General features: G+C 35.6%; 1 protein-coding gene across 1 annotated transcript in view; it reads right to left on the reverse strand.

Moving 5' to 3' along the window:
* Positions 1–13281, reverse strand: part of BTAF1 (B-TFIID TATA-box binding protein associated factor 1) — a 119003-nt gene that overhangs the window by 27151 nt on the left and 78571 nt on the right. The window contains exons 22-28 of the mRNA XM_060642039.3: positions 12135–12288; positions 11947–12056; positions 9733–9934; positions 8572–8720; positions 1155–1307; positions 805–926; positions 527–694 (exon numbers count right to left, since the gene is read on the reverse strand). Coding sequence (XP_060498022.1) covers positions 527–694; positions 805–926; positions 1155–1307; positions 8572–8720; positions 9733–9934; positions 11947–12056; positions 12135–12288 — 1058 coding nt within the window. The remainder of the gene's footprint in view (positions 1–526; positions 695–804; positions 927–1154; positions 1308–8571; positions 8721–9732; positions 9935–11946; positions 12057–12134; positions 12289–13281) is intronic.

Consider the following 13281-nt stretch of genomic DNA (forward strand, 5'->3'; position numbering starts at 1 on the left):
CTCATGGCTAGAGCCTGCTTCAGATTCTGTGTCTCCCTCTCTCTCTCTGCCCCTCCTCCAATTGTGCTCTCTCTCTCAAAAATAAACATTTTTTAAAAAATTGTATTTAGGAACATAAGGGATGTACCAGTTTAAGAGAGAAAGGGTAAAGCTAATTGAACTCTAACACTGCTATGGTCTCAGGACAGCCAGAGCAGCCCTTATGGAGCAAAAGCATTTTGGGGATGAGGGAGCTCTTAGAGAAAGAGATGCTGTGATTACAAGGCTCCCAAGAAGGGCACAGAGAATGGCTTTGGTTCCTAGGTCCAATACTTAGAAAATCCAATTGACTGTTAACAATGGCTAAAGTCTCTAAACTCTGAAGTATCTCACTGATTTTATCTTTATAACATACACTCATCTTTCTTAAATAAGTTGAGCTTCCGACAACCAAAAAGACTAACTAGAAGTCATTTTTAATAAATTGTATTCTTCTAAAGTGATTCTCAAAACAGAAGATTAAATATTTTTGTTGTAGAGTTCTTACCTTATTCTTTCAGTAGGAGGTCCAGTATAGTGTAACGGATTGAGATATTCTTTGGAGCAAAATTTACCTACTTCATCCACCCAGTGACCTGTTAACGTTGGCGGACAAACCACCAAGGAAGGAAGTGGCATACATTCTGCCAATTTTGATCTTGCATATTCTTGGGCCCTTTACAACAATAAAACACAATAAATTAACCAGTTTTTGTTTGTTTGTTTTGTTTTTACATTTCTCAGCATCTAAAACCCCTTTTCCAAAAAAATAACATTTTAAATTACCGGTGACAGTGATCTCCTGCTAGAATGCAGATTGACTGTAAAGTTTTTCCTAAACCCATGTCATCACACAGAATTCCATGAAGTTTATACTTATTAAGAAATGCTAACCAGTTCACACCATCCTGAAAGGTTAGGAGAAAGAGGAAAATTATAAATATGAACAGATCATAAAAATTTTTTTCTTATAAAACACATTTGCACAGACCAAAAATCTGTGTTTTTATAGGCAAAGGAGTAATAAACGGGTAAAAGACACTAAACACAAGAGTTTACTAAATAAAATTTTAAAAACTCTTCAGGGTACATTGAAAGGAATAGTCACTATTCATTATATAAGTATAAAACTTTACCTGCTGATATTTTCTGAGTTCAGCATTAATTGGTACTGGTATTTTGTAATTTTCTAATTTTTTCCCATCTAATAACTGCTCCAAAAAGTGTCGTTCCTTGGCTTTCAATTGGATTAGTTCTTCTGACATATTTGGAGGGTCTGGAATGCCTGCCTGAAGTGATTTTTTAAAGTGTATTAAAACTATTTACCACAGTTAATTTGTTCATACTCAGATTGTAAAATAACTGCAAGTCTTATCAAAATGTAAATACAGAGAAAAATAATTCAGAAATAGTAACAGTTAAAATAATAGTAATAAGTAATAATAAATAATTTTAAAGACTGGACAACAAATAGGGTTTAAATTTGACAGGTATTAAAAGTGTTATCAGACTACTAAATAAGCACATGAGGTATTTTAAAGAATACACCTACAACTTATGTTCCCCACACCAGGCATTACTTGATAAAGAGGCAAACAAGATTGTATAACTTATTTTAAATAAAAGGCTGTTACAGGAGCTTCTCAATTTCAGTGTTATGATGTTTTAGGGTATCAGTTCTCAAAATGTAGTCTGCAGACCCATCAGGATACCCAAGATTTTTTCAAAGGATCACTGAGGTCAAAACCATTTCATAATAAAGGAAAGACATTGTTTGCTTTTTTCACTTGGCTGACATTTGCACTGAGGCTCCAAAAGTAATGGTGGGCAAAACTGCTTATGCCTCAAAAAGAATCAAGGCAACATCACTAAATGTACCAGTAGTCACTGTGTTACAGCCATGTATCAGCATTTTTTTAAAAGCCAATTTCAGTTAAGAATGTCCTTATTAAAGCAGTAGGGGCACCTGGGTAGTGCGTCAGGTGAATGTCCAACTTCGGCTCAAGGTCATGATCTCATAGTTTGTGAGTTCAAGCCCCCATCAGCCTCACGGCTGTCAGTGCAGAGACCACTTCGGATCCTCTGTCCCCCTCATTCTGCCCCTCCCCACTTGAGTTTTTCCTCTCTCCCAAAATTAAACATTAAAAAAACAATGTCCTTAAAGTAGTAAAAATAACTTTATTAGACCTTAACCCTTGAAGGCACATCTTTTTAACATTCTGTGCAAAAAAAAAAAAAAAAAAAAAAAAAAAATGCGAACTACACGTAAAGCACTTTTGCTGTATATCAAAATATAATTATGTTGAGAAATAAGCACTTATGAGATTGTTTACATTGTGACCTGAGTGAGCCATTTTTCACAGAACAACATTTTACTTGAATGGACTGACAAACTGTTATTCTGACTTAGCTGTCTGGCCAACATTTTCTTAAATATAAATTTGTCACTTCAAAGAAAACAACTGACATAAACGTTGCCAATGATAAAATTCAATCTTCCAAGAGAAACAGCACTGTGAGCTTGAGCTTAAGTATAAGCTTTCCAATACTTAAGAAGAATTTTCTGTTAGTGATCTAACGAATCTGATTTTTTGCTAGTTTATGACAAAATATTATCAACCTTTAAAAGATTTACATAACTCATTGAATCAGTATTTTCCAAGTGACCAATGCTGATGTTAAAAAACATGTATGGGTATACGTTCTATTCATAAGTGTAAGATAAACCAATAAATATGAATGTAGAGAGATTTTATATTCAGTGATAGGATTTTTAGATTCCACACTGCACATAAATGTAATAACCTTTCTCTTTTTGAGTTTTGGTATGTTATCAGATAAAAGAATGTCCACAATTATTTAAAAAGCTGTCAAAATACTGCTCACTTTTCCAACTACCTATCTCTATGAGGCTTGACTTTCTTCATATACCTCAGCCCAAGAAACATATTGCAAGAGCCTGAATGCCTAAGTAAATATAACAATCCAGCTATCTACTATTAGACCAGGCATAAGAGATGTGCAAACATGCCAAACAATGTCACTTTTCTCACTAGCTTATTTTTTAGAAAAAAAGTTATTTTTCATTTAAAGATGTTATTTATGGCAACATCTAATGGGTTTATTAAATGAAATAATAAATCTTTTTTACGTTTCTTAGTTTTAATTTCTATTACAGAAAATATGATAAAAGCTCTAGGGTTTTCAAGTTTTAAGAATATAATGAGGAGCACCTGGGTGGCTCAGTCAGTTAAGCATCTGACTTCAGCTCAGGTCATGATCTTGCGGTTTGTGAATTCAAGCCCCACATCAGGCTCTGTGCTGACACCTGAGAGGCTGGAGCCTGCTTTGGATTTTGTGTCTCCCTCTGTCTCTGTTCCTCCCCCACTAGCACTCACTCTCTCTCCCCCCTCTCAAAAATAAATAAAGATTATAAAAATATATTTTAAAAATTTCATATTAAAAAATTAAAAAAGCTAAAAAAATATAAAAAATTTTTAAAAAGTAAAAAAATAAAAAATACATATTAAAAAAAAAAAGAATGTAATGAGACACTCAGGCCAAAAAGCTTGAGAACTACTGCCATATGGCATATGTTAAGTTAAGAAATGTAAAATTCTGGAAACAGAATATCAATTAAGGTCAATTAAAATATAGGGGTGCCTAGGTGGCTCAACTGAGCAGCCGACTTCAGCTTAGGTCACGATCTCATAATTCGTGAGTTCAATCCCTATGTTGGGCTTGCTGCTATCAGTGTGGAGCTTGCTTTGGATCCTCTGTCCCTTTCTCTCTCTGCCCCTCCCCCGCTCATGCTCTCTTTGTCTCAAAAATAAACATTTAAAAAAAGGTCATTTAAAATATATATTCCACATTACATGAGAAATATATCGGAGGAATGAGGTATGCACACTGAGTCTTAAAAATGACTACCTGTTATATTTTCAGAAAGTTTAGGAATTAACAACTGTATCTAATAAAATAGAAACTAACACTTTAGAACATCTAATAGCATAATGATGGTCATCAAAATGAGGACTCTCATTTTGTAAGCACAAATGCTTTACAAAATTGTCAAACATCTATCTTCATGGAATTTTTAATGACAACCAGCCATAAGGCCATATAAGTAGATACATTTCCTAACACTGAAACTCTAAGCTGGGAAGTCATAAATATTATTCAGTGCCAGGAACTCTTCCTATGTATATATTCCTCATTCCAATTCCTATTAAATCACCAACAGTTACTAACAGTGCAAGGAATTAGAGCTTCTGTCAAAATTACTTGAATCCTTCTCAGTATATATTTCAGAAAAGTACATGTTCTTCCTGTGAAGATGTAATAGAGGAAATCAAGACAGTGTAGAACAGGAATATACTTGCATGATATTCTTGTTTCTATTGCTACATCTTCAAACTCAGTAATCTTTTCTTTTGTAGCATCCATTCTCCCATTAATCCCAGTGTGTTTTTATTTGTAATTGTATTTTTCATCTTAAGAAGTTCAATTTGGTTTGTTCTTCCTTCTTCCACTTTACTCACTACATTTATGCTTTCCTCTACCTTCTTGAACATATAGAATGTATTTTAATATCCTTATCTTCTAATTCTATTATCTGGGCCATTTCAGGGTCTGTTTCTACTGACTGACTTTTCTGCTGGTTATTGGATATATTTTCATACCTGGCCATTTTTTGGTGGGTGCTAAACATCATTTATGTTGTTGGGTGCTGGATTTCTTGGTGTTTTGGGTTTTTTAAAAATATTTTTATCGGGGCGCCTGGGTGGCGCAGTCGGTTAAGCGTCCGACTTCAGCCAGGTCACGATCTCGCGGTCCATGAGTTCGAGCCCCGCGTCAGGCTCTGGGCTGATGGCTCGGAGCCTGGAGCCTGTTTCTGATTCTGTGTCTCCCTCTCTCTCTGCCCCTCCCCCGTTCATGCTCTGTCTCTCTCTGTCCCAAAAATAAATAAAAAACGTTGAAAAAAAAAAAATTTAAAAAAAAAAAATATATATTTTTATTTATTTTTGAGAGAGCATGCACACACAAGTGGGGGAGGGACAGAGGATTCAAAACAGACTCTGTGCATGATGCAGGGTTCGAACTCACAAACCGCGAGATCATGACCTGAGCTGAAGTCCAAAACTCAATCAACTGAGCCACCCAGGTACCCCTTCTTTGGTTTTAATATTTTAGAGTTATTTTCTGGGATGTGGTTTAAAGTTACTTGAAATCAATTTGATCCTCCTTTTAGGGCTTATTTTTAAGCTTTGTTAAGGTAGATCCAAATCCGCCTTCGTCAAGGGCTAGTTTGATCTCACTACTTGGGCAATATACTTCTAAGAATTGTGCTTAATGCTCTAAATGGGAGGAAGTCTTCTGATTCAGTTTTGTGGAAACACAAATTATTCCTGACCATGTGTGAGCTCTGGGAATTGTTCCACCTACTCCTTTCAATCATTTTTTCTCCCAGTCTGAAACATACATTCTCACACATATGCCCAGATGAATACTCAGCCCTGGTGTGGACATCTGGAGCTTCTTCTCTGCAACTACTTCTTGGGTCCTTGCAAATTCTAGCAATCTTGTCCTACCTACACTCTGAACTCTTGACTATTCAAATAGGTGAAACTGTGAGGTTCTGTTTAGGTTTCACTTCCCTGTCCGATGGCCTGGAAACTTACTTTAGGCAGTAAGCTAGGGCACTTCATTTGTTTCTTTTCTCTCATGATTTCTATCCTATATTGCCTGCTCTTCAGTATCGAAAACCACTGTTTGATTCATTTTGTCTAGTTTTCTACTTATGGTGGGAGGATATATCTGGTCCTATTTTATTTTTTAAAGGCTTTACTTTTAAGTAATCTCTACATTCAAGATGGGGCTTGAATTTACAACCCTGAGATCAAGAGTCATATGCTGTACCAACTGAGCCAGCCAGACACCCCTGATTCCTGTTTTTCTATCATGGTGAGAGTATAATACAGATCACATCAAAGAGAGTTTGACTAATCTTTTCTCAACCTCTAATGGTCAGAGTCTCTTTTCTTTGCCAATCTGATTATCAAATATTGTTAGTATCCCCTTAAAAACAATTGACTATCTCCTCACAGTGGATTGGGCTGTGTTTTGGGTCACTTCCATTCTAATCCATAAACAGCTATTAAACTGATTTCCTAACAGCTATTAAATTGCTTTCAGCTGTTAGATTAATGTTCCTAAAACATTTGTTCATTATCTACTCCTTTGCTCAAAGGACACATGGTGGTTTCCTATCACTCACTGATTCCAAAGTGGAAAAGGGCCAAGGGGACTAACAATTTAGTTTACAAATAAGATGATGCAAGGTCCAAGAATTAAAAAATATGAGTAAGACCTAGGAAGCAAAAATGGAAACTATTCTGGAAATGACTTGTGTCTTTCAATATAGTAGTCTAGTATTTCATTTTTTTGGTCATGGTACTTATTTTAATACTTTTTATTGTGGGATAAACTATTCATATAGACAAATATATAAATAAATGTACAGTTTTATAAAATAAACAACTTTATAACCATTACCAGATGAATAAAAATAGCCCTGCCATAATCCTAGAAGACCCCATATGTTCCCTCCCAGTGATAACCAACTCTCCTTTCCCCAAGAGATAATCACTTTACTGACTTTCATGGCAACCTCTTTCTTTTCTTTATACCTTTACCACCTAAGTATGCATCCCATGTACTTTTACTTATTTTTGAACTTCATAAAAATGGAATCTTATGTTAAAGATTAGTACTGTTGTGCCTTTACTTTGTTCATTCTTTTGCAGTATCATCATCACCATCACCATCCAGTTAACATATCTACTCCACTGATGATGAACATTTGAGTGGTCTTAGACTACTATAAATAATACTATGATAAATATTCTTAAAGCTATGTCTTGGTACATGTGTATGAATTTCTCTAGGCTATATATCTGGGATGAATTTGCTGGTTATTGGATGGGAATCTTCAACTTCAGCAGATATAGCCAAACTTTTTTCACAGAGGTTACCCAACTTATGCTCATACTTCGCTGGTAGGAACACAAAATGGTACAGTTACTCTGGAAAAACAGTCTGGCAATTTCTTAAGAATTTCAATATCATATGACCCTAGTAATCCCATTTTTAGATATCTGCTCAAAAAAACTAAAACATATAGGTGCACCTGGGTGGCTCGGTCAGTTAAGCATCTGAATCTTGATTTTGGCTCAGGTCATGATCTCATGGTTAGTGAGACGGAGCCCAGGGCCTGCTTCGGATTCTCTCTCTCCCTCTCTCTCTACTCCTCCTCCACTTACATGTGCGCATGCTCTCTCTCACTCTGTCAAAATAAACAAACATTTAAAATGGGCGCCTGGGTGTCTAAGCTGGTTAAGCACCCGACTCTTGACCTCAGCTCAGGTCACGATCTCATATGAGATCAAGCCCCGCATCAAGCTTTGCACTGACAGTACAGAGCCTGCTTGGAATTCTCTTTCTCCCTGTCCCGCCCCCAACTTAAGTACTTTGTCTCTCTCTCTCAAAATAAATAACAAAACATTTAAAATAATTTATAAAAATAAACAAAAGTATATACCCACACAAAGACTTGCAAGTGCATGTTCAGTTAACTTTACTTGTAATAGTCAAAAGATGCAGGCGCCTGGCTGGCTCAGTCGGTTAAGTATCCGACTTTAGCTCAGATCATGATCTCATGGTTCGTGGGTTCGAGCCCTGCATGGGACTCTGTGCTAACGGCTCAGAGCCTGGAACTTGCTTCGGATTCTGTGTCTCCCTCTCTCTCTGCCCCTCCCTGTTCTCTCTCTCTCTCTCTCTCAAAATAAATAAACATTAAAAAAACTTAAAAAAAAAAGTCAAAAGATGGTTAATAATCCAAAAGTCCATCAACTGCCATCAACTGGTGAACAGATAAACAAAGCATGGTATATCCATACAACGGAATACTGTTTGACCATAAAACAGAAGTAGTGATACATACTGCAACATGGATGAACTATGTATCTACTTATTCCCTCAATTATAAAAATCCCATCAAAATATTTTAAGCAGCTTGGCAACAAGGTCTTGCCCCTTCCCTTGTTTCAAGTCACTTCTTTTTCCTGCCTTGGCTATATATATTATTTCCAGCCTATGAGTATACTCCAAAATTCTCCAACCGACCTTCTAATCTGCTTTCTCCACACTCCCACAGAGACTTCACTTGCTTTTTAAGCTTTCAGTTATCATCTCTCAATTTACCTTTCATGTAAACTTCAGCACAGAATCTTTACCTAGCTGTTACCAGGGATACTTAGGAACAATTCTATTTCTAGAATTGCATCAATGAGTAAACATTCTTTTAGAAACCACAGTTTTACTTAAAACCTTGTGTGAAAAAAATACCCATTAAGGTAAAAATTTTTAATGCTTGTAATGTGAACATACTCCAGAGGTCTGTTTTTAACCTGACATTGTTTTAAGAGAGTTACAATTATTACAAATGAAAATATAGAAAACATGAAGTCCATAAACTGAGTACCTTCAACTTACCTCAAGTGGCATGAGTCTAATTAGTGTTGCAAAACACTGTGTAGCCATGAATCTTACACTGTCTGTCTGATCACTCATTCTTCCCAACACAGGCACAACTAAAAGGACAATATATGGAACAATACCAACATCCAGCTGTTCCATTACACCTGAGTAAGTTATTAAGGAAATTTTCAAGCTGTTCTGAGGTAATTATTTTCAAGTTGATACACCAAGACTGTAACTTCTAACATGCTTCCTCACTTTCTCATCTATATCATGAGGGAATAGACTCCCTCAAGATCCTTGATTCAATTATAACAGCATTTGTACACTGTTGCTCTTTTGTAAACATCATTTAACTTTCTCTTAGGACTATAAAATTGTTTTTCATCTGAGAAATGCTAGAGGTTTCAATCAGGTTTTTCTCATAGAAAAATTCTTTCAAGTTTCTAAAATTCCAACACCAAAATAAAGTGAGTTACATTGCCAGCAAGGGAGCACAATTCAATGTCACTCAAAGATTAATTCCAAATTTCCCACCAGGATCTTGACAATCATAACTGGACATAGCAGGGCCCAGTAAGTTCAGTCCTCCTGCAATCTTCAGCATTTCTGAACCAGAGTTTCTATTGATTTGATCTCCATCCATCTTTCTTGCTCTTAGAAATATCTTTCAGATACTTCGAGTTAAAGAACATCAATGGATGCTGTACCAATAGCAAAAAGCTTGCTTATATATTTCCAGTTATTTAGTAGTCATTTTCCACCCACATAATGAACTTTGAAAACATATTTATAACATACAGACTACATACACAGTACCTAATTAGTATTAATAAGACACTAATTATAAACCAATAGATCGGTTACTAGAAATATGTTTCATAAGTATATATAATTATTTTTGCCATATATACAATTATTTTTGCCTATTAAAAAGATCTCTTAAAATAGTAACTCTTCAAACATTCTGTGTGAAAATTTTCATAATGTAAATATATTTGTAATGTATTTATAATATAATATAAAGATACTTTCATGTGAAATGTAACAAAGCAGTTTTCTTTTGGGAACAACACAGGTTATTTATGAACATACTTTAATAAGTCAATTTTATTTCAGTCATCCTTAAATAAAATGAATATAATTTCTAACATTTGTCAAATTAAAAAAGGATACATGCAAGTGCTTCAATTGCACCCTCTTGTTTGATGTTGTCATCAATTGCCCCCAGCCATGGAAGAACCTTCTCCAAAAAAATATTCATGGTTTCCATGGTAGCTATTTTGCTCATAACGCCTACACAACGAGCAGCCATGTGCCTCACTGCAGTGCTGGGGTATTGAAGGCACATATAAAGATGAGGCAAATGCTGTACCAACTAAAAACAAAAAGTTTAAGACAATCAGAATATTCATTAGGGGGTGTTTAAAATATACCTATAATAGCCCATACTCAGAGGTTCTCAATATTCTAAATGGCTCTAAATCCAAGAGTATCTCCAATTACCTCAAACATTATTGTCAAAACATCTTCAATAAAAAATTAATCTAAATCTAAATTAATATATTAAAACTCTTCTTAAAAGACAGGTGCAGGGGGCGTCTGGGTGGCTCAGTCAGTTGAGCGTCTGACTCCACCTCAGGTCATGATCTCACAGTTCATGAGTTGGAACCCCACATGAGGCTCTCTGCTGTCAGCATGGAGCCTGCTTCAGATCCTATCTCCCTCTCTCTCTCTGTCCCTCCCCCACTCTCTCTTTCTCAAAAATAAACATTAAAAAAAAAAAAAAAAAAAGATTCTCTTTCTCTCTCCCTCTGCCTCTCTCCCCCGCTCGCACTTGCTCTCCCTCTCTCTAAAAAAAGAAAAGGTGCAGAACTTCACTCTTCATTTTCTTCCCTTAAGGCAGCAGGGTTCACATCAAAAGGCACTAAGATTCTCCCCTTGGGAGGGGAAATGACACCACACATCACCAGTCCCCTCCCAATTTGGTAGCTCTGGCTTAGGTTTAAGTACTTACTTTTTTGTTTGTTTGTTTTAAGTAAGCTTCATGCCCAATACGGGGCTTGAACTCATGACCCTGAGATCAAGAGTCACATACATGCTCTACCAACTGAGCTAGCCTGGCACCCCTAAATATGTACTTCCTATTCACTGAGTTGAGTGATCCTGAACTCGTTCTAGGCACCATCCTTTGGTAAGTACTTTCCACTTTAACTTCCTGGCTTACCACAGGCATTATGATCACAATAGCATGACATATCTCATTAATAAAAGCCTACTGCATGGAACACCAGGATTTATGTTGATTAAGAGCCAGGTACAGGCTCAACAGACTAGCCTTACAGCCCTGATGACTGTTACGCTGATCATAGAAGGGTGAGAGCATACAGATTCTGCCCTTCTCTACTAATGATAAATCAACAAAATTTAACATGAAAAAGACAGAAGTTCATTACTATACAAATAGAAAAGATTCGTTCTTCTCTCTCTCCTAGATTCTCCCTTTTCTGTTAACATGAATAAAGAACAGGAGCTAGCGCACTTAACAATGCTACATACTGCCGAGCTTCCCACTGCAGTTACATGGAAAGAATACGGTTTTCTTCTATGGAAAAAACAGATATTTAATTCTCTATTCTATTTTTCTCCTGCCACAATTTTTTTTGTAAGAAATATTCATTTTAATATATAAAGTCTACAAACCAGTGTTCTTTCTTTGCCACTGACTAGCTTTATCTCAGGCAGGTAACTTCCTTCTACCTTTATACTTAGAAAGAATTTTTATCACCTGTTAATTAAGAGTTATATTATTACCATGGCATAAATTAATAGGGCTATAACTTCCTTTCTGTTTACACCTGGCTTCTGTGTCATCAGAGCCCTATTCCCACTGCTCTGTATTCAAAGCTCCCAAAGTGGGTTTTCTTTAACGTCTGTGCACCCAGCTCTGACTCGAAGCCCTTAAGAAATGTGCTGTCCTCTTATGTGGATCCTGAGAAACTTAACAGAAACCCATGGGGGAGGAGAAGGAAAAAAAAGAAAAAAAAGAGGTTAGAGTGGGAGACAGAGCCAAAGCATAAGAGACTCTTAAACACTGAGAACAAACTGAGGGTTGATGGGGGCTGGGAGGGAGGGAAGGGTGGGTGATGGGCATTGAAGAGGGCATCTTTTGGGATGAGCACTGGGTGTTGTATGGAAACTAATTTGACAATAAATTTCATATAAAAAAAAAGAAATGTGCTGTCAATAAAGAAGGAATCTAGTTATAACACATAAAAGAAAATGCAATTACTAGGGATGACATCAAAGTTACATTTTTTAAGCCTTAAGACTTTTTAATAAAACCATTTGTTTTATTAGAAAAAAACTACACTTGCAGTAGTTAGTTACCAAGGGATGAAGCTCAGAATCCATTGATGCTGCTGCGGTTTCAAAAACTTGCAGAGAATTCACCAATTCTTGGGCAGGACCATCTCCCTTTTCCAAGAGGGACTTTCCATCTATTAAAATATATTGATTTAAGTGTGTATCACCTTGCAAATAATTTTACAAAGTCCAACTCAGAAAAACGTACACACCAAAATTATTTATGTTGATTGTATTCCTCAATGGTCCAACCATAGCATCCCAGAGATGTGGCAACTTCACTGCCATTTCACCACCAAAATGCTTCACTATAGTTGTCAAGGCAAATTCAGCTCCTCTCCGCTGTACCAGGTAAGGCTTCTGGGCCTAATATGAAATGTTAGTTGAAAAGAGAATTTTGGAAAAAACTATAATGCATTTGAAATTCTATTAAGAGAATTTAACCAATTAAGCAACTAAACATATTTATCATTATAAACATATTTATCACTATAAACACCTTTCAACAATTAAATTTACATGAACATAAAACCCCAAACTAGAGTTTTATATCCAAAGTAAAATAATTCTTTGGAGCTGGAAATAAAGAATATGTGCTGTTTCTAGAGATAGTCCTAAGTGACATGTTCTTTAGTTCTTCTCCCTTCCCAAAGAAACTTAGCAGTTAGAAGATAAGGAGAGAAGATGATCTGTCCTTATATTTATATTCACTTAAGGGATCCTATAAGAGCATCTGTTTTATCTAATCACAAGATTAATTGCCTCTTACTCAGCAATAATTTCAATATAATACAAAAAAAACCCCTGCCTCCCCAAAAGAGGCATATATTTTTACAATTATTTTTAACTAAAGGAAGAACTATGCAAGCCATAGAGATATAAATATCAAAGCCACAGTAAATTTTTTATTAAAATTATGTAATGAATAGAATAGGTGAAAAATCACTAATAGAAGATTTTAAAACAAATGCAGGTAATAAGATTTTAATTTAAAAAGGAAACTTAAAATAGGTCTATATGTTACAGAAATATATTAAACACATGTTTTTTAGCTTTGATAATTTATTGCTGAACTCAGGTAAGTTTCTAGGTCATGCAACCAAAAGAGCTACCTAGAACATTCATTTCACTGTTAATAATGGAACTGCAAAAATTTCAAAAACCAAACACTTTTTAAGTTATCTTTAAAGACGATAATACTGTAGAACAAGTAGACCAAACAGAAAAGAAAGCCAAATAAATATTCACATATATGAAGCATGAGCTACAACAAAGGTGCCATTATAAATCAGGGAGAGAAGGATTCAATAATGTGATAACTGGCTGTTCATGTGGAAAAATAAATTTAGATCCCTACCT

This window comes from Panthera onca, chromosome D2 (genome assembly GCF_046562875.1).
Source record: "Panthera onca isolate mPanOnc1 chromosome D2, mPanOnc1 haplotype 2, whole genome shotgun sequence".
Classification (NCBI taxonomy): domain Eukaryota; kingdom Metazoa; phylum Chordata; class Mammalia; order Carnivora; family Felidae; genus Panthera; species Panthera onca.